The 23,505-nt window shown below is 42.3% G+C and overlaps 1 protein-coding gene across 1 annotated transcript in view; it reads left to right on the top strand.

The window, feature by feature from the left end:
- Positions 1-23,505, top strand: part of tgfb3 (transforming growth factor, beta 3) — a 120,511-nt gene that overhangs the window by 44,187 nt on the left and 52,819 nt on the right. Inside the window, exons 5-6 of the mRNA XM_067992134.1 lie at positions 5,358-5,547; positions 7,308-7,461. Coding sequence (XP_067848235.1) covers positions 5,358-5,547; positions 7,308-7,461 — 344 coding nt within the window. The remainder of the gene's footprint in view (positions 1-5,357; positions 5,548-7,307; positions 7,462-23,505) is intronic.

Below are 23,505 nucleotides of genomic sequence, written 5' to 3'. Positions count from 1 at the left end.
AGAATGGGGAGAGGCAATATAAACTAAATGGTACAATTTTAAAGGGGTGCAGGAACAGAGAGACCTGGGGGTGTAAGTACACAAATCTTTGAAGGTGGCAGGACAGGTTGAGAAGGCTGTTAAAAAGCATATGGGATCCTGGGCTTTATAAATAGAGGCTCAGAGTACAAAAGCAAGGAAGTTATGCTAAACCTTTATAAAACACTGGTTAGGCCTCAGCTGGAGTATTGTGTTCAATTCTAGGCACCAAACTTTAGGAAGGATGTTAAGGCCTTAGAGAGGGTGCAGAGGAGATTTACTGGAATGATACCAGGGATGAGGGACTTCAGTTATGTGGAGAGATTGAGGAAGCTGGGGTTGTTCTCCTTAGAGCAGAGAAGGTTAAGGGGAGATTTGATCGAGGTGTTCAAAATCATGAACAGTTTTGACAGAGTAAATAAGGAGAAACTGTTTCCAGTGGCAGAGGGTCAGTAACCAGAGGACACAGGCAAAAGAATCAGAGGCGACATGAGGAAACATTTTTACGCAGCGAGTTGTTCTGATCTGGAATGCGCTGCCTGAAAGGGCGGTGGAAGCAGATTCAATAATAACTTTCAAAAGAGAATTTGATAAATACTTGAAGGGGAAAAATTTGCAGGGCTGTGGAGAAAAACCAGAGGAGTGGGACTAGTTGGAAAAATAGTAAAAAGTTAAAATTAACGGCGCTTTATCTGAATCCACGAAGCATTCATAACAAGATATACAAATTAAAGACACAAATAGTGATAAATGGGTTTGATCTTGTAGCCTTTACTGAGATGTGATTGCAGGGTGACCAAGGTTGGGAACTAAATATTCCAGGGTACTTGACTGTTAGAAAAGATAGGGAAAATGGATCTTAGCTCAGAAAATCAGGATGTAGAATCAGTCTGGGTGGGGCTAAGGAATAACAAGGGGCAGAAAACACTGGTGGGAGTAGTTTACAGGCCCCCTAACAGTAGTTATAGTGTTGGACAGAGTATAAATCAGGAAATTAGAGGAGCACGTAACAGGGGTAATGCAATAATCGTGGGGGACTTTAATCTTAATATAGACGAGGCAAACCAAATTGGCAAAAGTACTTTGGAGGACGAGTTCATGGAATGCATTCAAGACAGTTTTCTAGAACAATATGTCGAGGAACCAACTAGTGAACAGGCTATTTTGGATCTAGAATTGTATAATGAGACAGGGTTAATTGATAACCTTATAGTTAAGGATACTCTGGGGAAGAGTGATCATAATATGATAGAATTTCATATTGAGTTTGAGAGTGATGTAGTTAAGTCCAAAACCAGGGTCTTAAATTTAAACAAAGCCAATTACATAGGTATGAGGGGCGAGTTGGCTACGGTAGATTGAGAAATTAGATTAAAAGATATGACGGGAGATAAGCAATGATGAACATTTAAAGAAATAATTCATAATTATCAACGAATATACATTCCCTTGAGGAATAAAAACTCCACGGGAAAACTGATCCACCTGTGGCTAACTGAAGAAGTTAAGGATAGTATTAGATTAAAAGAAGAGGCTTATAATGTTGCCAAAAATAGTAGTAAGCCTGAGGATTGGGAGATTTTAAAAATCAGTAAAGGATGACCAAGAAATTGATGAAGAGGGAGAAAATTGAATATGAGAGTAAACTGGCAAGAAATATAAAAACAGATTGTAAGAGCTTCTACAAGTATATTAAAAGGATGAGATTAGTGAAAGTAAACATTGGTCTGAGAGGCTGAGACAGGAGAAATTATAATGGGGAATAAGGAAATGGCAGAGACGTTCAAAAGATATTTTGTATCTGTCTTCACAGTAGAAGACACAAAAGACATACCGGAAATAGTGGGGAACCAAGGGTCAAATGAGAGGGAGGAACTTAAGTAATTAATATTAGTAAAGAAAAAGTACTAGAGAAATTAATGGAACTAAAAGCTGATAAATCCCCTGGACCTGATGGCCGACATCCGAGGGATCGAAAAGAGGTGGCTGCAGAGATAGTGGATGCATTGGTTGTGGTCTTCCAAAATTCTCTAGATTCTGGAACGGTCCCAGTGGATTGGAAGGTAGCAAATGTAACCCCGCTATTCAAGAAAGGAGGGAGAGAGAAAACAGGGAACTACAGGCCAGTTAGCCTGACATCAGTAGTAGGGAAAATGCTAGAATCTATTACTAAGGACGTTGTAACAGGGCACTTAGAAAATCATAATGTGATTAGGCAGAGTCAACATGGTTTTATGAAAGGGAAATCGTGTTTGACAAATTTATTAGTTTTTTGAGGATGCAATTAGCAGGATAGATAAAGGGGAACCAGTGGATGTTGTATATTTGGATTTTCAAAAAGCATTCGATAAGGTGCCACATAAAAGGTTGTTACACAAGATAAGGGCTCATGGGACTGTTGGTAATTTATTAGCATGGATTGAGAATTGATTAAAGGACAGAAAACAGAGAGTCGGGATAAACGGGTCATTTGCAGGTTGGCAGGCTGTAACTAGTGGAGTGCTGCAAGGATCAGTGCTTGGGCCTCAGCTATTTACAATCTATATTAATGACTTAGATGAAGGGACCGAGTGTAATGTATCCAAGTTTGCTGACGATACAAAGCTCGGTGGGAAAGTAAGCTGTGAGGAGGACACAAAGAATCTGCAAAGGGATATAGACAGGTTAAGTGAGTGGGCAAGAAGGAGGCAGATGGAGTATAATGTGGGGAAATGTGAAATTATCCACTTTGGTAGGAAGAATAATAAAGCAGAATATTTTTTAAAAGATGAGAGACTAAGAAATGTTGGTGTTCAGAGGGATTTGGGTGTCCTTGTACATGAATCACAGAAAGTTAACATGCAGGTACAGCGAGCAATTAGGAAGGCAAATGGTATGTTAGCCTTTATTGCAAGGGGCTTGGAGTATAAGATTAAGGAGGTCTTGCTGCAATTATATAGGGCTCTGGTGAGACCTCACCGGGAGTACTGTGCACAGTTTTAGTCTCCTTACCTAAGGAAGGATATTTGCCTTAGAGGCGGTGCAACGAAGGTTCACTAGATTAATTCCTGGGATGAGAGGGTTGTCCTATGAGGAGAGATTGAGTAGAATGGGCCTATAGTCTCTGGAGTTTAGAAGAATGAGAGGTGATCTCATTGAAACATATAAAATTTTTAGAGGGCTTGACGGGGTAGATGCTGAGAGACTGTTTCCCCTGGCTGAAGAGTTTAGAACTAGGGGTCATAGTCTCAGGATAAGGGGTCAGACATTTAGGAACGAGATGAGGAAAAATTTCTTCACTCAGAGGGTTGTGAATCTTTGGAATTCTCTACCCCAGAGGGCTGTGGATGTTCAGTCATTGAATATATTCAAGGCTGAGATCGATAGATTTTTGGACCCTAAGGGATCAGGTGGGAAAGTGGTGTCGAGGTCGAAGATCAGCCATGATCTGATTGAATGGTGGAGCAGGCTCGAGGGGCCGAATGGACTACTCCTGCTCCGATTTCTTATGCATAAATCTTTCAAGGAGCTAGCACAAGCATGATGGTCCAAATTACCTCCTCTGCTATACCATATTAAGATATTATGATAATAAACTACAAGGGAAGGACATTGAAGTGGATGGTATAAACTAACAATTAGTTGCATTTCTGGAGAGAAAAATGTTGAGGGATGTGGTGAGAGGGTGGGGAGGTGGGGATTGAAGGATATGGTGGGGAGGTGGGGGTTGAAGGATTTGGTGGGGAGGTGGGGTTGAAGGATATGGTGGGGAGGTGGGCGTTGAAGGATATGGTGGGGAGGTGGGGTTGATGGATATGGTGGGGAGGTGGGGGTTGATGGATATGGTGGGGAGGTGGGGGTTGATGGATATGGTGGGGAGGTGGGGGTTGATGGATATGGTGGGGAGGTGGGGGTTGAGGGATATGGTGGGGAGGTGGGGTTGATGGATATGGTGGGGAGGTGGGGGTTGATGGATATGGTGGGGAGGTGGGGTTGAAGGATATGGTGGGGAGGTGGGGTTGAAGGATATGGTGGGGAGGTGGGGATTGAAGGATATGGTGGGGAGCTGGGCGTTGAAGGATTTGGTGGGGAGGTGGGGTTGAAGGATATGGTGGGGAGGTGGGCGTTGAAGGATATGGTGGGGAGGTGGGGTTGATGGATATGGTGGGGAGGTGGGGGTTGATGGATATGGTGGGGAGGTGGGGGTTGATGGATATGGTGGGGAGGTGGGGGTTGATGGATATGGTGGGGAGGTGGGGGTTGAGGGATATGGTGGGGAGGTGGGGTTGATGGATATGGTGGGGAGGTGGGGGTTGATGGATATGGTGGGGAGGTGGGGTTGAAGGATATGGTGGGGAGGTGGGGTTGAAGGATATGGTGGGGAGGTGGGGTTGAAGGATATGGTGGGGAGGTGGGGTTGAAGGATATGGTGGGGAGGTGGGGTTGAAGGATATGGTGGGGAGGTGGGGGTTGAGGGATATGGTGGGGAGGTGGGGTTGAAGGATATGGTGGGGAGGTGGGGGTTGAGGGATATGGTGGGGAGGTGGGGTTGAAGGATATGGTGGGGAGGTGGGGTTGAAGGATATGGTGGGGAGGTGGGGTTGAGGGATATGGTGGGGAGGTGGGGTTGAAGGATATGGTGGGGAGGTGGGGTTGAAGGATATGGTGGGGAGGTGGGGGTTGAGGGATATGGTGGGGAGGTGGGGTTGAAGGATATGGTGGGGAGGTGGGGGTTGAGGGATATGGTGGGGAGGTGGGGTTGAAGGATATGGTGGGGAGGTGGGGTTGAAGGATATGGTGGGGAGGTGGGGGTTGAGGGATATGGTGGGGAGGTGGGGTTGAAGGATATGGTGGGGAGGTGGGGGTTGAGGGATATGGTGGGGAGGTGGGGTTGAGGGATATGGTGGAGAGGTGGGGTTGAAGGATATGGTGGGGAGGTGGGGGTTGAGGGATATGGTGGGGAGGTGGGGTTGAGGGATATGGTGGAGAGGTGGGGGTTGATGGATATGGTGGGGAGGTGGGGTTGAAGGATATGGTGGGGAGGTGGGGGTTGAGGGATATGGTGGAGAGGTGGGGGTTGATGGATATGGTGGGGAGGTGGGGTTGAAGGATATGGTGGGGAGGTGGGGTTGATGGATATGGTGGGGAGGTGGGGGTTGAAGGATATGGTGGGGAGGTGGGGTTGATGGATATGGTGGGGAGGTGGGGTTGATGGATATGGTGGGGAGGTGGGGATTGAAGGATATGGTGGGGAGGTGGGAGTTGATTTATTAGAAAGAGACTGTCTTGTCGACCCTTTTCCTGACCCCGCCCACACTGAATCGATATATTAACCTGTGATTTCTCTTTCTTCTCTGAAGGAATCGATGATTATGAATTCTCAGAGAGGGGCGATCTGGGGAGACTCCAGAAACGCAAGAAGCAGAAGCTGAGCCACCTCGGGCCCACTAACCCCCACCTTATTCTCATGGTGTTACCTCCACACCGGCTAGACGACCAACAGCAGAGCCACAGAAAGAAGCGAGCCCTGGATACAGCTTATTGCTTCAGGTAGGACCCATTCGCACCTTCACTCACTGCCCCGAACACCACTGCCCAGTGTTAATATTTTCATTGATTGGTTCAAATCCCACTCCAGAGACTTGTGCCCACAATCCAGGCTGACACTCCCAGTGTAGTACTGAGGGAGTGCTGCACTGTCGGAGGTGCCGTTTCCGATGGGACATTAATCCGAGGCAGGTGGACGTAAAAGATCCCACGGCCACTATTTGAAGAAGAGCAGGGGAGTTCTCCCCAGTGTCCTGGCCAATATTTATCCATCAACCAACATCACCAGAACAGATTATCTGGTCATTTATCTCATTGCTGCTTGTGGGATCTTGCTGTGCGCAAATTGGCTGCCGTGTTTCCTTCATTACAACAGCGACTACACTTGAAAAAGCACTTCATTGGCTGTAAAGCGCTTTAGGATGTCCTGAGGTCGTCAAAGGTACTATATAAATGGAAGTTCTTTCTTTTAATGATTGGCCATAATGCGCGAAGATGCACACACGGTTTAAGGGGCCGATAAAAAGAGTCAGGAGGTTCAGGAAAGGATACGGAGGGGCAGTGTCAGGGATGAGGAACAGGGCCTGGAAGCGCCCAGAACCAGCCAGTGCAGCAGAGTCATCATGATATCTGTCGAAGGTTGAGAAGTTGCTGTAGTTCAAATGCTGCACAGTGGGCCAACAGTAAAGTGGGTTCATGTGAATACACAGAGCTCGAGGACAGAGTGGGTGGGATCAGCATCACTTCTAGGCCCCACACGAGGATTCTTCACAGAGTGAGCGTGCAGCAAGGCCAAACCCATTCAGCAGTGAGCTCACCTCACGACACTGCCCAGAATTCTGCAGGGACCTTCTGTAAACGACCGATCTCACTCGGGGAACGAGGGCTGCTGCGGGAAAATGGAGAAATATCATATTGATGCAGTAGGGGAACTAATTGGATTGCTCTTTCAAAGAGCCGGCACAGGCAGGATAGGGCCGAATGGCCTCCTTCTTATGCTGTAAGATGCTATGATTCTATAGCCTCAGTCCGTTTCCCATGCAAAATCAGCGGGACAAAGGAACAGTACCTGGGTTTCGGAGCGTTTCACGATCAGGGGAGATGGGAGAAGCCCAGGGCAGGGGCACTCGAAACTTTCCTGTGGGTTACTCCTGCTCATCCTGGGTTTACGGCAAGTGGATAGGGTTAAAATCGCCCCTACTGTTTCCACACAACAACAATTTGCAATTATAGAACGTCTTTAATGTAGCAAAATGTCCCAAGGAGCTTCACAGGAGCGATTATCAAACAAAATTATACACCGAGCCACATAAGGAGACGTAAGGTGATCAAAAGCTTGGTCAAAGAGGTAGGTTTTAAAGGAGAAAGAGAGAGGCGGAGAGGTTTAGGGAGGGAATTCCAGAGCTTGGGGCCCAGGCAGCTGAAGGCACGGCCGCCAATGGTGGAGCGATTAAAATCGGGGATGGACAAGAGGCCAGAATTGGAGGAGCGCAGAGATCTCGGAGGGTTGCAGAGCTGGAGGAGGTTACAGAGATAGGGAGGGGAGTGAGGCCACGGAGGGATTTGAAAACAAGGATGAGAATTTTAAAATCGATGCCGAAACGATGGTTAAATGGGTGTGAGGTTCACCCAGAACACCCCAAACATCCTGTGAGAAGCTCTTCAAAAGACTCAAACTTCTATCCACCAATCAACATGTTAGAGGCCCAGGAAAGGAAATGCTAAAAACTCGCTTCACTCATTGTTTATTTTATTCTTGCCAGGAATTACGAAGATAATTGTTGTGTGCGTCCTCTCTACATCGACTTCCGACAGGACCTGCGATGGAAATGGATCCACGAGCCCAAAGGATACTACGCAAATTACTGCGCAGGTCCCTGCCCGTATCTAAGAAGTGCTGATACACAGCACAGCACGGTAGGACAATGCTGACCGCACACAGGAGTCATCATCGACATCTGTTGTACGAAGTCCTTCTCACCCACCCATTCTTTCATTTCTTCAAACAATTGATGATTCCTCCATTCTTTGATAATTCTTCCATTTATTGGTGGTTATTCTCTTCATTCTGTTTCTTTTATTCACCGATGATTTTACCATTGATTAATGTTCCCCCCATTCATTGATGTTCCCTCCATTCATTGATATTCTCTCCATTCATTGATGTTCCCTCCATTCATTGATATTCCCTCCATTCATTGATGTTTCCTCCATTCATTGATGTTCCCTCCATTCATTGATGTTCCCTCCATTCATTGATATTCCCTCCATTCATTGATGTTTCCTCCATTCATTGATGTTCCCTCCATTCATTGATGTTCCCTCCATTCATTAATGTTCCCTCCATTCATTGATATTCCCTCCATTCATTGATGTTCCCTCCATTCATTGATGTTCCCTCCATTCACTGATATTCCCTCCATTCATTGATGTTCCCTCCATTCACTGATACTCCCTCCATTCATTGAGGATCCCTCCATTCACTGATATTCCCTCCATTCATTGAGGATCCCTCCATTCACTGATATTCTCTCCATTCACTGATATTCCCTCCATTCATTGATGTTCCCTCCATTCATTGATGTTCCCTCCATTCACTGATATTCCCTCCATTCACTGATATTCCCTCCATTCATTGATATTCCCTCCATTCATTGATATTCCCTCCATTCATTGATGTTTCCTCCATTCATTGATGTTTCCTCCATTCATTGATATTCCCTCCATTCATTGAGGATCCCTCCATTCACTGATATTCCCTCCATTCAATGATGTTTCCTCCATTCATTGATATTCCCTCCATACATTGATATTCCCTCCATTCATTGATGTTGCCTCCATTCACTGATATTCCCTCCATTCATTGATATTCCCTCCATTCACTGATATTCCCTCCATTCACTGATATTCCCTCCATTCATTGATATTCCCTCCATTCACTGATATTCCCTCCATTCACTGATATTCCCTCCATTCACTGATATTCCATCCATTCATTGATATTCCCTCCATTCACTGATATTCCCTCCATTCACTGATATTCCCTCCATTCACTGATATTCCCTCCATTCATTGAGGATCCCTCCATTCACTGATATTCCCTCCATTCAACGATGTTCTCTCCATTCACTGATATTCCCTCCATTCATTGAGGATCCCTCCATTCACTGATATTCCCTCCATTCATTGATATTCCCTCCATTCACTGATATTCCCTCCATTCACTGATATTCCCTCCATTCATTGATATTCCCTCCATTCACTGATATTCTCTCCATTCATTGATATTCCCTCCATTCACTGATATTCCCTCCATTCATTGATGTTCCCTCCATTCATTGATGTTGCCTCCATTCACTGATATTCCCTCCATTCATTGATATTCCCTTCATTCACTGATATTCCCTCCATTCACTGATATTCCCTCCATTCACTGATATTCCATCCATTCATTGATATTCCCTCCATTCACTGATATTCCCTCCATTCATTGATATTCCCTCCATTCATTGATATTCCCTCCATTCATTGATATTCCCTCCATTCATTGATATTCCCTCCATTCATTGATATTCCCTCCATTCACTGATATTCCCTCCATTCACTGATGTTTCCTCCATTCATTGATGTGCCCTCCATTCAGTGATATTCCCTCCATTCACTGATATTCCCTCCATTCATTGATATTCCCTCCATTCATTGATATTCCCTCCATTCATTGATATACCCTCCATTCATTGATATTCCCTCCATTCATTGATATTCCCTCCATTCACTGACATTCCCTCCATTCATTGATGTGCCCTCCATTCAGTGATATTCCCTCCATTCACTGATATTCCCTCCATTCATGGATGTTTCCTCCATTCATTGATGATGAGTCCATTCATTGATGTTCCCTCCATTCATTGATGTTCCCTCCATTCACTGATATTCCCTCCATTCACTGATATTCCCTCCATTCATTGATGTTCCCTCCATTCATTGATAATCCCTCCATTCATTGATATTCCCTCCATTCACCGATGTTCCCTCCATTCACTGATATTCCCTCCATTCACTGATATTCCCTCCATTCACTGATATTCTCCCATTCACTGTTATTCCCACCATTCATTGATATTCCCTCCATTCATTGATATTCCCTCCATTCACTGATATTCCCTCCATTCACTGATAGTCCCTCCATTCATTGATGTTCCCTCCATTCATTGATGATTAGTCCATTCATTGATGTTCCCTCCATTCATTGATGTTTCCTCCATTCATTGATATTCCCTCCATTCACTGATAGTCCCTCCATTCATTGATGTTCCCTCCATTCATTGATGATTAGTCCATTCATTGATATTGCTTCCATTCATTGATGTTTCCTCCATTCATTGATGTTCCCTCCATTCATTGATATTCCCTCCATTCACTGATATTCCCTCCATTCACTGATATTCCCTCCATTCATTGATGATTAGTCCATTCATTGATGTTCCCTCCATTCACTGATATTCCCTCCATTCATTGATATTCCCTCCCTTCATTGATGTTTCCTCCATTCATTGATCATTCGTCCATTCATTGATGTTCCCTCCATTCACTGATATTCCCTCCATTCCTTGATGTTTCCTCCATTCATTGATGATTAGTCCATTGATTGATGTTCCCTCCATTCACTGATATTCCCTCCATTCATTGATGTTTCCTCCATTCACTGATATTCCCTCCATTCACTGATATTCTCTCCATTCACTGATAGTCCCTCCATTCATTGATGTTCCCTGCATTCATTGATGATTAGTCCATTCATTCATATTCCCTCCATTCACTGATATTCCCTCCATTCACTGATATTCTCTCCATTCATTGATATTCCCTCCATTCACTGATATTCCCTCCATTCCTTGATGTTCCCTCCATTCATTGATGTTGCCTCCATTCACTGATATTCCCTCCATTCATTGATGTTTCCTCCATTCACTGATATTCCCTCCATTCACTGATATTCTCTCCATTCATTGATATTCCCTCCATTCACTGATATTCCCTCCATTCATTGATGTTCCCTCCATTCATTGATGTTGCCTCCATTGACTGATATTCCCTCCATTCATTGATATTCCCTCCATTCACTGATATTCCCTCCATTCATTGATATTCCCTCCATTCACTGATATTCCCTCCATTCACTGATATTCCCTCCATTCACTGATATTCCATCCATTCATTGATATTCCCTCCATTCACTGATATTCCCTCCATTCACTGATATTCCCTCCATTCATTGAGGATCCCTCCATTCACTGATATTCCCTCCATTCAACGATGTTCTCTCCATTCACTGATATTCCCTCCATTCATTGCGGATCCCTCCAATCACTGATATTCCCTCCATTCATTGATATTCCCTCCATTCACTGATATTCCCTCCATTCACTGATATTCCCTCCATTCATTGATATTCCCTCCATTCACTGATATTCTCTCCATTCATTGATATTCCCTCCATTCACTGATATTCCCTCCATTCATTGATGTTCCCTCCATTCATTGATGTTGCCTCCATTCACTGATATTCCCTCCATTCATTGATATTCCCTCCATTCACTGATATTCCCTCCATTCACTGATATTCCATCCATTCATTGATATTCCCTCCATTCACTGATATTCCCTCCATTCATTGATATTCCCTCCATTCATTGATATTCCCTCCATTCATTGATGTTCCCTCCATTCATTGATATTCCCTCCATTCATTGATGTTTCCTCCATTCATTGATATTCCCTCCATTCATTGATGTTTCCTCCATTCATTGATGTGCCCTCCATTCACTGATGTGCCCTCCATTCAGTGATATTCCCTCCATTCACTGATATTCCCTCCATTCATGGATGTTTCCTCCATTCATTGATGATGAGTCCATTCATTGATGTTCCCTCCATTCATTGATGTTCCCTCCATTCACTGATATTCCCTCCATTCACTGATATTCCCTCCATTCATTGATGTTCCCTCCATTCATTGATATTCCCTCCATTCATTGATATTCCCTCCATTCACCGATGTTCCCTCCATTCACTGATATTCCCTCCATTCACTGATATTCCCTCCATTCACTGATATTCTCCCATTCACTGTTATTCCCTCCATTCATTGATATTCCCTCCATTCATTGATATTCCCTCCATTCACTGATAGTCCCTCCATTCATTGATGTTCCGTCCATTCATTGATGATTAGTCCATTCATTGATGTTCCCTCCATTCATTGATGTTTCCTCCATTCATTGATATTCCCTCCATTCACTGATAGTCCCTCCATTCATTGATATTCCCTCCATTCATTGATGATTAGTCCATTCATTGATATTCCTTCCATTCATTGATGTTTCCTCCATTCATTGATGTTCCCTCCATTCATTGATGTTCCCTCCATTCATTGATGTTCCCTCCATTCATTGATATTCCCTCCATTCCTTGATGTTTCCTCCATTCATTGATGATTAGTCCATTGACTGATGTTCCCTCCATTCACTGATATTCCCTCCATTCATTGATGTTCCCTCCATTCATTGATATTCCCTCCCTTCATTGATGTTTCCTCCATTCATTGATGATTCGTCCATTCATTGATGTTCCCTCCATTCACTGATATTCCCTCCATTCATTGATGCTTTCTCCATTCATTGATGTTCCCCCCATTCACTGATATTCCCTCCATTCATTGATGTTCCCTCCATTCATTGATGTTTCCTCCATTCATTGATATTCCCTCCATTCATTGATGTTCCCTCCATTCACTGATGTTCCCTCCATTCACTGATATTCCCTCCATTCACTGATATTCCCTCCATTCATTGATGTTCCCTCCATTCATTGATGTTTCCTCCATTCATTGATGTTCCCTCCATTCACTGATGTTCCCTCCATTCACTGATATTCCCTCCATTCACTGATATTCCCTCCATTCACTGATATTCCCTCCATTCACTGATATTCCCTCCATTCATTGATGTTCCCTCCATTCATTGATGTTGCCTCCATTCACTGATATTCCCTCCATTCATTGATGTTCCCTCCATTCATTGATGTTGCCTCCATTGACTGATATTCCCTCCATTCATTGATATTCCCTCCATTCACTGATATTCCCTCCATTCATTGATATTCCCTCCATTCACTGATATTCCCTCCATTCACTGATATTCCCTCCATTCACTGATATTCCATCCATTCATTGATATTCCCTCCATTCACTGATATTCCCTCCATTCACTGATATTCCCTCCATTCACTGATATTCCCTCCATTCATTGAGGATCCCTCCATTCACTGATATTCCCTCCATTCAACGATGTTCTCTCCATTCACTGATATTCCCTCCATTCATTGCGGATCCCTCCAATCACTGATATTCCCTCCATTCATTGATATTCCCTCCATTCACTGATATTCCCTCCATTCACTGATATTCCCTCCATTCATTGATATTCCCTCCATTCACTGATATTCTCTCCATTCATTGATATTCCCTCCATTCACTGATATTCCCTCCATTCATTGATGTTCCCTCCATTCATTGATGTTGCCTCCATTCACTGATATTCCCTCCATTCATTGATATTCCCTCCATTCACTGATATTCCCTCCATTCACTGATATTCCATCCATTCATTGATATTCCCTCCATTCACTGATATTCCCTCCATTCATTGATATTCCCTCCATTCATTGATATTCCCTCCATTCATTGATGTTCCCTCCATTCATTGATATTCCCTCCATTCATTGATGTTTCCTCCATTCATTGATATTCCCTCCATTCATTGATGTTTCCTCCATTCATTGATGTGCCCTCCATTCACTGATGTGCCCTCCATTCAGTGATATTCCTTCCATTCACTGATATTCCCTCCATTCATGGATGTTTCCTCCATTCATTGATGATGAGTCCATTCATTGATGTTCCCTCCATTCATTGATGTTCCCTCCATTCACTGATATTCCCTCCATTCACTGATATTCCCTCCATTCATTGATGTTCCCTCCATTCATTGATATTCCCTCCATTCATTGATATTCCCTCCATTCACCGATGTTCCCTCCATTCACTGATATTCCCTCCATTCACTGATATTCCCTCCATTCACTGATATTCTCCCATTCACTGTTATTCCCACCATTCATTGATATTCCCTCCATTCATTGATATTCCCTCCATTCACTGATATTCCCTCCATTCACTGATAGTCCCTCCATTCATTGATGTTCCGTCCATTCATTGATGATTAGTCCATTCATTGATGTTCCCTCCATTCATTGATGTTTCCTCCATTCATTGATATTCCCTCCATTCACTGATAGTCCCTCCATTCATTGATGTTCCCTCCATTCATTGATGATTAGTCCATTCATTGATATTCCTTCCATTCATTGATGTTTCCTCCATTCATTGATGTTCCCTCCATTCATTGATGTTCCCTCCATTCATTGATGTTCCCTCCATTCATTGATATTCCCTCCATTCCTTGATGTTTCCTCCATTCATTGATGATTAGTCCATTGACTGATGTTCCCTCCATTCACTGATATTCCCTCCATTCATTGATGTTCCCTCCATTCATTGATATTCCCTCCCTTCATTGATGTTTCCTCCATTCATTGATGATTCGTCCATTCATTGATGTTCCCTCCATTCACTGATATTCCCTCCATTCATTGATGCTTTCTCCATTCATTGATGTTCCCCCCATTCACTGATATTCCCTCCATTCATTGATGTTCCCTCCATTCATTGATGTTTCCTCCATTCATTGATATTCCCTCCATTCATTGATGTTCCCTCCATTCACTGATGTTCCCTCCATTCACTGATATTCCCTCCATTCACTGATATTCCCTCCATTCATTGATGTTCCCTCCATTCATTGATGTTTCCTCCATTCATTGATGTTCCCTCCATTCACTGATGTTCCCTCCATTCACTGATATTCCCTCCATTCACTGATATTCCCTCCATTCACTGATATTCCCTCCATTCATTGATGATTAGTCCATTCATTGATGTTCCCTCCAGTCACTGATATTCCCTCCATTCATTGATGTTCCCTCCATTCATTGATATTCCCTCCCTTCATTGATGTTTCCTCCATTCATTGATCATTCGTCCATTCATTGATGTTCCCTCCATTCACTGATATTCCCTCCATTCATTGATGCTTTCTCCATTCATTGATGATGAGTCCATTCATTGATGTTCCTTCCATTCACTGATATTCCCTCAATTCATTGATGTTCCCTCCATTCACTGATATTACCTCCATTCCTTGATGTTTCCTCCATTCATTGATATTCCCTCCATTCATTGATGTTCCCTCCATTCATTGATGTTCCCTCCATTCATTGATGTTTCCTCCATTCATTGTTATTCCCTCCATTCACTGATATTCCCTCCATTCACTGATATTCCCTCCATTCATTGATGTTTCCTCCATTCATTGATGTTTCCTCCATTCATTGATATTCCCTCCATTCCTTGATATTTCCTCCATTCATTGATGTTTCCTCCATTCATTGATGTTCCCTCCATTCACTGATATTCCCTCCATTCACTGATATTCCCTCCATTCATTGATGTTCCCTCCATTCACTGATATTCACTCCATTCATTTGTGTTCCTTCCATTCACTGATATTCCCTCCATTCACTGATATTCCCTCCATACATTGTTGTATCCTCCATTCATTGATATTCCCTCCATTCACTGATGTTCCCTCCATTCACTGATATTCCCTCCATTCACTGATATTCCCTGCATTCACTGATATTCTCCCATTCACTGATATTCCCTCCATTCACTGATATTCCCTCCATTCACTGATATTCCCTCCATTCATTGATATTCCCTCCATTCACTGATATTCCCTCCATTCACTGATATTCCCTCCATTCACTGATATTCCCTCCATTCACTGATATTCCCTCCATTCACTGATATTCCCTCCATTCATTGAGGATCCCTCCATTCACAGATATTCCCTCCATTCAACGATGTTCTCTCCATTCACTGATATTCCCTCCATTCATTGAGGATCCCTCCATTCATTGATATTCCCTACATTCACTGATATTCCCTCCATTCACTGATATTCCCTCCATTCACTGATATTCCCTCCTTTCATTGATATTCCCTCCATTCACTGATATTCTCTCCATTCATTGATAATCCCTCCATTCATTGATGTTCCCTCCATTCATTGATGTTGCCTCCATTCACTGATATTCCCTCCATTCATTGATATTCCCTTCATTCACTGATATTCCCTCCATTCACTGATATTCCCTCCATTCACTGATATTCCATCCATTCATTGATATTCCCTCCATTCACTGATATTCCCTCCATTCATTGATATTCCCTCCATTAATTGATATTCCCTCCATTCATTGATATTCCCTCCATTCACTGACATTCCCTCCATTCATTGATGTTTCCTACATTCATTGATGTGCCCTCCATTCACTGATGTGCCCTCCATTCAGTGATATTCCCTCCATTCACTGATATTCCCTCCATTCATGGATGTTTCCTCCATTCATTGATGATGAGTCCATTCATTGATGTTCCCTCCATTCATTGATGTTCCCTCCATTCACTGATATTCCCTCCATTCATTGATGTTCCCTCCATTCATTGATATTCTCTCCATTCATTGATATTCCCTCCATTCACCGATGTTCCCTCCATTCACTGATATTCCCTCCATTCACTGATATTCCCTCCATTCACTGATATTCTCCCATTCACTGTTATTCCCACCATTCATTGATATTCCCTCCATTCATTGATATTCCCTCCATTCACTGATATTCCCTCCATTCACTGATAGTCCCTCCATTCATTGATGTTCCCTCCATTCATTGATGATTAGTCCATTCATTGATGTTCCCTCCATTCATTGATGTTTCCTCCATTCATTGATATTCCCTCCATTCACTGATAGTCCCTCCATTCATTGATGTTCCCTCCATTCATTGATGATTAGTCCATTCATTGATATTCCTTCCATTCATTGATGTTTCCTCCATTCATTGATGTTCCCTCCATTCATTGATGTTCCCTCCATTCATTGATGTTCCCTCCATTCATTGATATTCCCTCCATTCCTTGATGTTTCCTCCATTCATTGATGATTATTCCATTGACTGATGTTCCCTCCATTCACTGATATTCCCTCCATTCATTGATGTTCCCTCCATTCATTGATATTCCCTCCCTTCATTGATGTTTCCTCCATTCATTGATGATTCGTCCATTCATTGATGTTCCCTCCATTCACTGATATTCCCTCCATTCATTGAAGTTCCCGACATTCACTGATATTCCCTCCGTTCATTGATGTTCCCCCCATTCACTGATATTCCCTCCATTCATTGATGTTCCCTCCATTCATTGATGTTTCCTCCATTCATTGATATTCCCTCCATTCATTGATGTTCCCTCCATTCATTGATGTTTCCTCCATTCATTGATGATTCGTCCATTCACTGATGTTCCCTCCATTCACTGATGTTCCCTCCATTCACTGATATTCCCTCCATTCACTGATATTCCCTCCATTCACTGATATTCCCTCCATTCATTGATGATTAGTCCATTCATTGATGTTCCCTCCATTCACTGATATTCCCTCCATTCATTGATGTTCCCTCCATTCATTGATATTCCCTCCCTTCATTGATGTTTCCTCCATTCATTGATCATTCGTCCATTCATTGATGTTCCCTCCATTCACTGATATTCCCTCCATTTGTTGATGCTTTCTCCATTCATTGATGATTAGTCCATTCATTGATGTTCCTTCCATTCACTGATATTCCCTCCATTCATTGATGCTTTCTCCATTCATTGATGATTAGTCCATTCATTGATGTTCCTTCCATTCACTGATATTCCCTCAATTCATTGATGTTCCCTCCATTCACTGATATTACCTCCATTCCTTGATGTTTCCTCCATTCATTGATATTCCCTCCATTCATTGATGTTCCCTCCATTCATTGATGTTCCCTCCATTCATTGATGTTTCCTCCATTCATTGTTATTCCCTCCATTCACTGATATTCCCTCCATTCACTGATATTCCCTCCATTCATTGATGTTTCCTCCATTCATTGATGTTTCCTCCATTCATTGATATTCCCTCCATTCCTTGATATTTCCTCCATTCATTGATGATTAGTCCATTCATTGATGTTCCCTCCATTCACTGATATTCCCTCCATTCACTGATATTCCCTCCATTCATTGATGTTCCCTCCATTCACTGATATTCACTCCATTCATTTATGTTCCTTCCATTCACTGATATTCCCTCCATTCACTGATATTCCCTCCATTCATTGATGTTCCCTCCATTCATTGATATTCCCTCCATTCACTGATGTTCCCTCCATTCACTGATATTCCCTCCATTCACTGATATTCCCTCCATTCATTGATGTTTCTTCCATTCATTGATGTTTCCTCCATTCATTGATATTCCCTCCATACATTGATATTCCCTCCATTCACTGATATTCCCTCCATTCACTGATATTCCCTCCATTCATTGATATTCCCTCCATTCACTGATATTCCCTCCATTCACTGATATTCTCTCCATTCACTGATATTCTCTCCATTCATTTATATTCCCTCCATTCACTGATATTCCCTCCATTCATTGATGTTCCCTCCATTCATTGATGTTGCCTCCATTCACTGATATTCCCTCCATTCATTGATATTCCCTCCATTCACTGATATTCCCTCCATTCATTGATATTCCCTCCATTCACTGATATTCCCTCCATTCACTGATATTCCCTCCATTCACTGATATTCCATCCATTCACTGATATTCCCTCCATTCAACGATGTTCCCTCCATTCACTGATATTCCCTCCATTCATTGAGGATCCCTCCATTCACTGATATTCCCTCCATTCATTGATATTCCCTCCATTCACTGATATTCCCTCCATTCACTGATATTCTCTCCATTCATTGATATTCCCTCCATTCACTGATATTCTCTCCATTCATTGATATTCCCTCCATTCACTGATATTCCCTCCATTCATTGATGATCCCTCCATTCATTGATATTGCCTCCATTCACTGATATTCCCTCCATTCATTGATATTCCCTTCATTCACTGATATTCCCTCCATTCACTGATATTCCCTCCATTCATGGATGTTTCCTCCATTCATTGATGTTCCCTCCATTCACTGATATTCCCTCCATTCATTGATATTCCCTCAATTCATTGATGTTCCCTCCATTCAATGATATTCCCTCCATTCATGGATGTTTCCTCCATTCATTGATGTTCCCTCGATTCACTGATATTTCCTCCATTCATTGATGTTTCCTCCATTCATTGATGTTCCCTCCATTCATTGATATTCCCTCCATTCATTGTTATTCCCTCCATTCACCGATGTTCCCTCCATTCACTGATATTCCCTCCATTCACTGATATTCCCTCCATTCACTGATATTCCCACCATTCATTGATATTCCCTCCATTCACTGTTATTCCCACCATTCATTGATATTCCCTCCATTCATTGATATTCCCTCCATTCACTGATATTCCCTCCATTCATTGATATTCCCTCCATTCACTGATATTCCCTCCATTCACTGATATTCCCTCCATTCACTGGTATTCCCTCCATTCACTGATATTCCATCCATTCATTGATATTCCCTCCATTCACTCATATTCCCTCCATTCACTGATATTCCCTCCATTCACTGATATTCCCTCCATTCAACGATGTTCCCTCCATTCACTGATATTCCCTCCATTCATTGAGGATCCCTCCATTCACTGATATTCCCACCATTCATTGATATTCCCTCCATTCACTGATATTCCCTCCATTCACTGATATTCCCTCCATTCATTGATATTCCCTCCATTCACTGATATTCCCTCCAATCATTGATATTCCCTCCATTCATTGATATTCCCTCCATTCACTGATATTCCCTCCATTCATTGATATTCCCTCCATTCACTGATATTCCCTCCATTCACTGATATTCCCTCTGTTCACTGATATTCCCTCCATTCACTGATATTCCATCCATTCATTGATATTCCCTCCATTCACTGATATTCCCTCCATTCATTGATATTCCCTCCATTCACTGATATTCCCTCCATTCATTGATATTCCCTTCATTCACTGATATTCCCTCCATTCATTGATATTCCCTTCATTCACTGATATTCCCTCCATTCACTGATATTCCCTCCATTCATTGATATTCCCTTCATTCACTGATATTCCCTCCATTCATTGATATTCCCTTCATTCACTGATATTCCCTCCATTCATTGATATTCCCTCCATTCACTGATATTCCCTCCATTCATTGATATTCCCTCCATTCACTGATATTCCCTCTATTCATTGATATTCCCTCCATTCATTGATGTGCCCTCCATTCACTGATGTGCCCTCCATTCAGTGATATTCCCTCCATTCACTGATATTCCCTCCATTCATTGATGTTTCCTCCATTCATTGATGATGAGTCCATTCATTGATGTTCCCTCGATTCACTGATATTTCCTCCATTCATTGATGTTCCCTCCATTCATTGATATTCCCTCCATTCACCGATGTTCCCTCCATTCACTGATATTCCCTCCATTCACTGATATTCCCTCCATTCACTGATATTCTCCCATTCACTGTTATTCCCACCATTCATTGATATTCCCTCCATTCATTGATATTCCCTCCATTCACTGATATTCACTCCATTCACTGATAGTCCCTCCATTCCTTGATGTTCCCTCCATTCATTGATGATTAGTCCATTCATTGATGTTTCCTCCATTCATTGATGTTCCCTCCATTCATTGATGTTCCCTCCATTCATTGATGTTCCCTCCATTCATTGATATTCCCTCCATTCCTTGATGTTTCCTCCATTCATTGATGATGAGTCCATTGATTGATGTTCCCTCCATTCACTGATATTCCCTCCATTCATTGATATTCCCTCAATTCATTGATGTTCCCTCCATTCACTGATATTCCCTCCATTCATTGATGTTTCCTCCATTCATTGATGATTAGTCCATTCACCGATGTTCCCTCCATTCACTGATATTCCCTCCATTCACTGATATTCCCTCCATTCACTGATATTCTCCCATTCACTGATATTCCCTCCATTCACTGATATTCCCACCATTCATTGATATTCCCTCCATTCACTGATATTCCCTCCATTCACTGATATTCCCTCCATTCCTTGATGTTTCCTCCATTCATTGATGATTAGTCCATTGATTGATGTTCCCTCCATTCACTGATATTCCCTCCATTCATTGATGTTCCCTCCATTCACTGATATTCCCTCCATTCATTGATGCATTCTCCATTCATTGATGATTAGTCCGTTCATTGATGTTCCCCCCATTCACTGATATTCCCTCCATTCATTGATGTTCCCTCCATTCACTGATGTTTCCTCCATTCATTGATATTCCCTCCATTCATTGATGTTCCCTCCGTTCATTGATGTTCCCCCCATTCACTGATATTGCCTCCATTCATTGATGTTCCCTCCATTCATTGATGTTTCCTCCATTCATTGATATTCCCTCCATTCATTGATGTTCCCTCCATTCATTGATGTTCCCCACATTCATTGATATTCCTTCCATTGATTGATGTTCCCTCCATTCACTGATATTCCCTCCATTCATTGATGTTCCCTCCATTCATTGATATTCCCTCCTTTCATTGATGTTTCCTCCATTCATTGATCATTCGTCCATTCATTGATGTTCCCTCCATTCACTGATATTCCCTCCATTCATTGATGCTTTCTCCATTCATTGATGATTAGTGCATTCATTGAGGTTCCTTCCATTCACTGATATTCCCTCAATTCATTGATGTTCGCTCCATTCACTGATATTCCCTCCATTCCTTGATGTTTCCTCCATTCATTGATATTCCCTCCATTCATTGATGTTCCCTCCATTCATTGATGTTCCCTCCATTCATTGATGTTTCCTCCATTCATTGTTATTCCCTCCATTCATTGATGTTTCCTCCATTCACTGATATTCCCTCCATTCACTGATATTCCCTCCATTCACTGATATTCCCTCCATTCATTGATGTTTCCTCCATTCATTGATGTTTCCTCCATTCATTGATGTTCCCTCCATTCATTGATATTCCCTCCATTCCTTGATATTTCCTCCATTCATTGATGATTAGTCCATTCATTGATGTTCCCTCCATTCACTGATATTCCCTCCATTCATTGATGTTCCCTCCATTCACTGATATTCACTCCATTCATTTATGTTCCTTCCATTCACTGATATTCCCTCCATTCACTGATATTCCCTCCATTCATTGATGTTCCCTCCATTCATTGATATTCCCTCCATTCACTGATGTTCCCTCCATTCACTGATATTCCCTCCATTCACTGATATTCCCTGCATTCACTGATATTCTCCCATTCACTGATATTCCCTCCATTCATTGATATTCCCTCCATTCACTGATATTCCCTGCATTCATTGATGTTCCCTCCATTCATTGGTGTTTCCTCCATTCAATGATATTCCCTCCGTTCATTGATATTCCCTCGAGTCATTGATATTCCCTCCATTCACTGATATTCCCTCCATTCACTGATATTCCCTCCATTCCTTGATGTTTCCTCCATTCATTGATGATTAGTCCATTCATTGATGTTCCCTCCATTCACTGATATTCCCTCCATTCACTGATATTCCCTTCATTCATTGATATTCCCTCCATTCATTGATATTCCCTCCATTCACTGATATTCCCTCCATTCACTGATATTCCCTCAATTCTCTGATATTCCCTCCATTCATTGATGTTTCCTCCATTCATTGATGTTCCCTCCATTCATTGATATTCTCTCCATTCACTGATGTTCCCTCCATTCACTGATATTCCCTCCATTCACTGATATTCCCTCCATTCACTGATATTCCCTCCATTCATTGATATTCCCTCCATTCACTGATATTCCCTCCATTCACTGATATTCCCTCCATTCACTGATATTCCCTCCATTCATTGATATTCCCTCCATTCATTGATGTTCCCTCCATTCGTTGATGATTCGTCCATTCATTGATGTTCCCTCCATTCATTGATGTTTCCTCCATTCATTGATGTTCCCTCCATTCATTGATGTTCCCTCCATTCATTGATATTCCCTCCATTCATTGATGTTCCCTCCATTCATTGATGTTTCCTCCATTCATTGATGATTCGTCCATTCATTGATGTTCCCTCCATTCACTGATATTCCCTCCATTCATTGATGTTCCCTCCATTCATTGATGTTCCCTCCATTCATTGATATTCCCTCCCTTCATTCATGTTCCCTCCATTCACTGATATTCCCTCCATTCATTGATGTTCCCTCCATTCATTGATGTATCCTCCATTCATTGATATTCCCTCCATTCATTGATGTTCCCTCCATTCTTTGATGTTCCCTCCATTCATTGATGTTCCCTCCATTCATTGATATTCCCTCCATTCATTGATATTCCCTTCATTCATTGATGTTTCCTCCATTCATTGATGTTTCCTCCATTCATTGATGTTCCCTCCATTCATTGATATTCTCTCCATTCACTGATGTTCCCTCCATTCACTGATATTCCCTCCATTCATTGATATTCCCTCCATTCATTGATATTCCCTCCATTCATTGATGTTTCCTCCATTCACTGATGTTCCCTCCATTCATTGATTTTCCCTCCATTCATTGATATTCCCTCCCTTCATTGATGTTTCCTCCATTCATTGATGATTCGTCCATTCATTGATGTTCCTTCCATTCACTGATATTCCCTCAATTCATTCATGTTCCCTCCATTCAC

Source organism: Heptranchias perlo, chromosome 10 (genome assembly GCF_035084215.1).
Source record: "Heptranchias perlo isolate sHepPer1 chromosome 10, sHepPer1.hap1, whole genome shotgun sequence".
In the NCBI taxonomy this organism is placed as follows: Eukaryota; Metazoa; Chordata; class Chondrichthyes; order Hexanchiformes; family Hexanchidae; genus Heptranchias; species Heptranchias perlo.
Note: the sequence above shows the minus strand (reverse complement) of the source record. Positions and strands in the feature narration are given on the sequence as shown.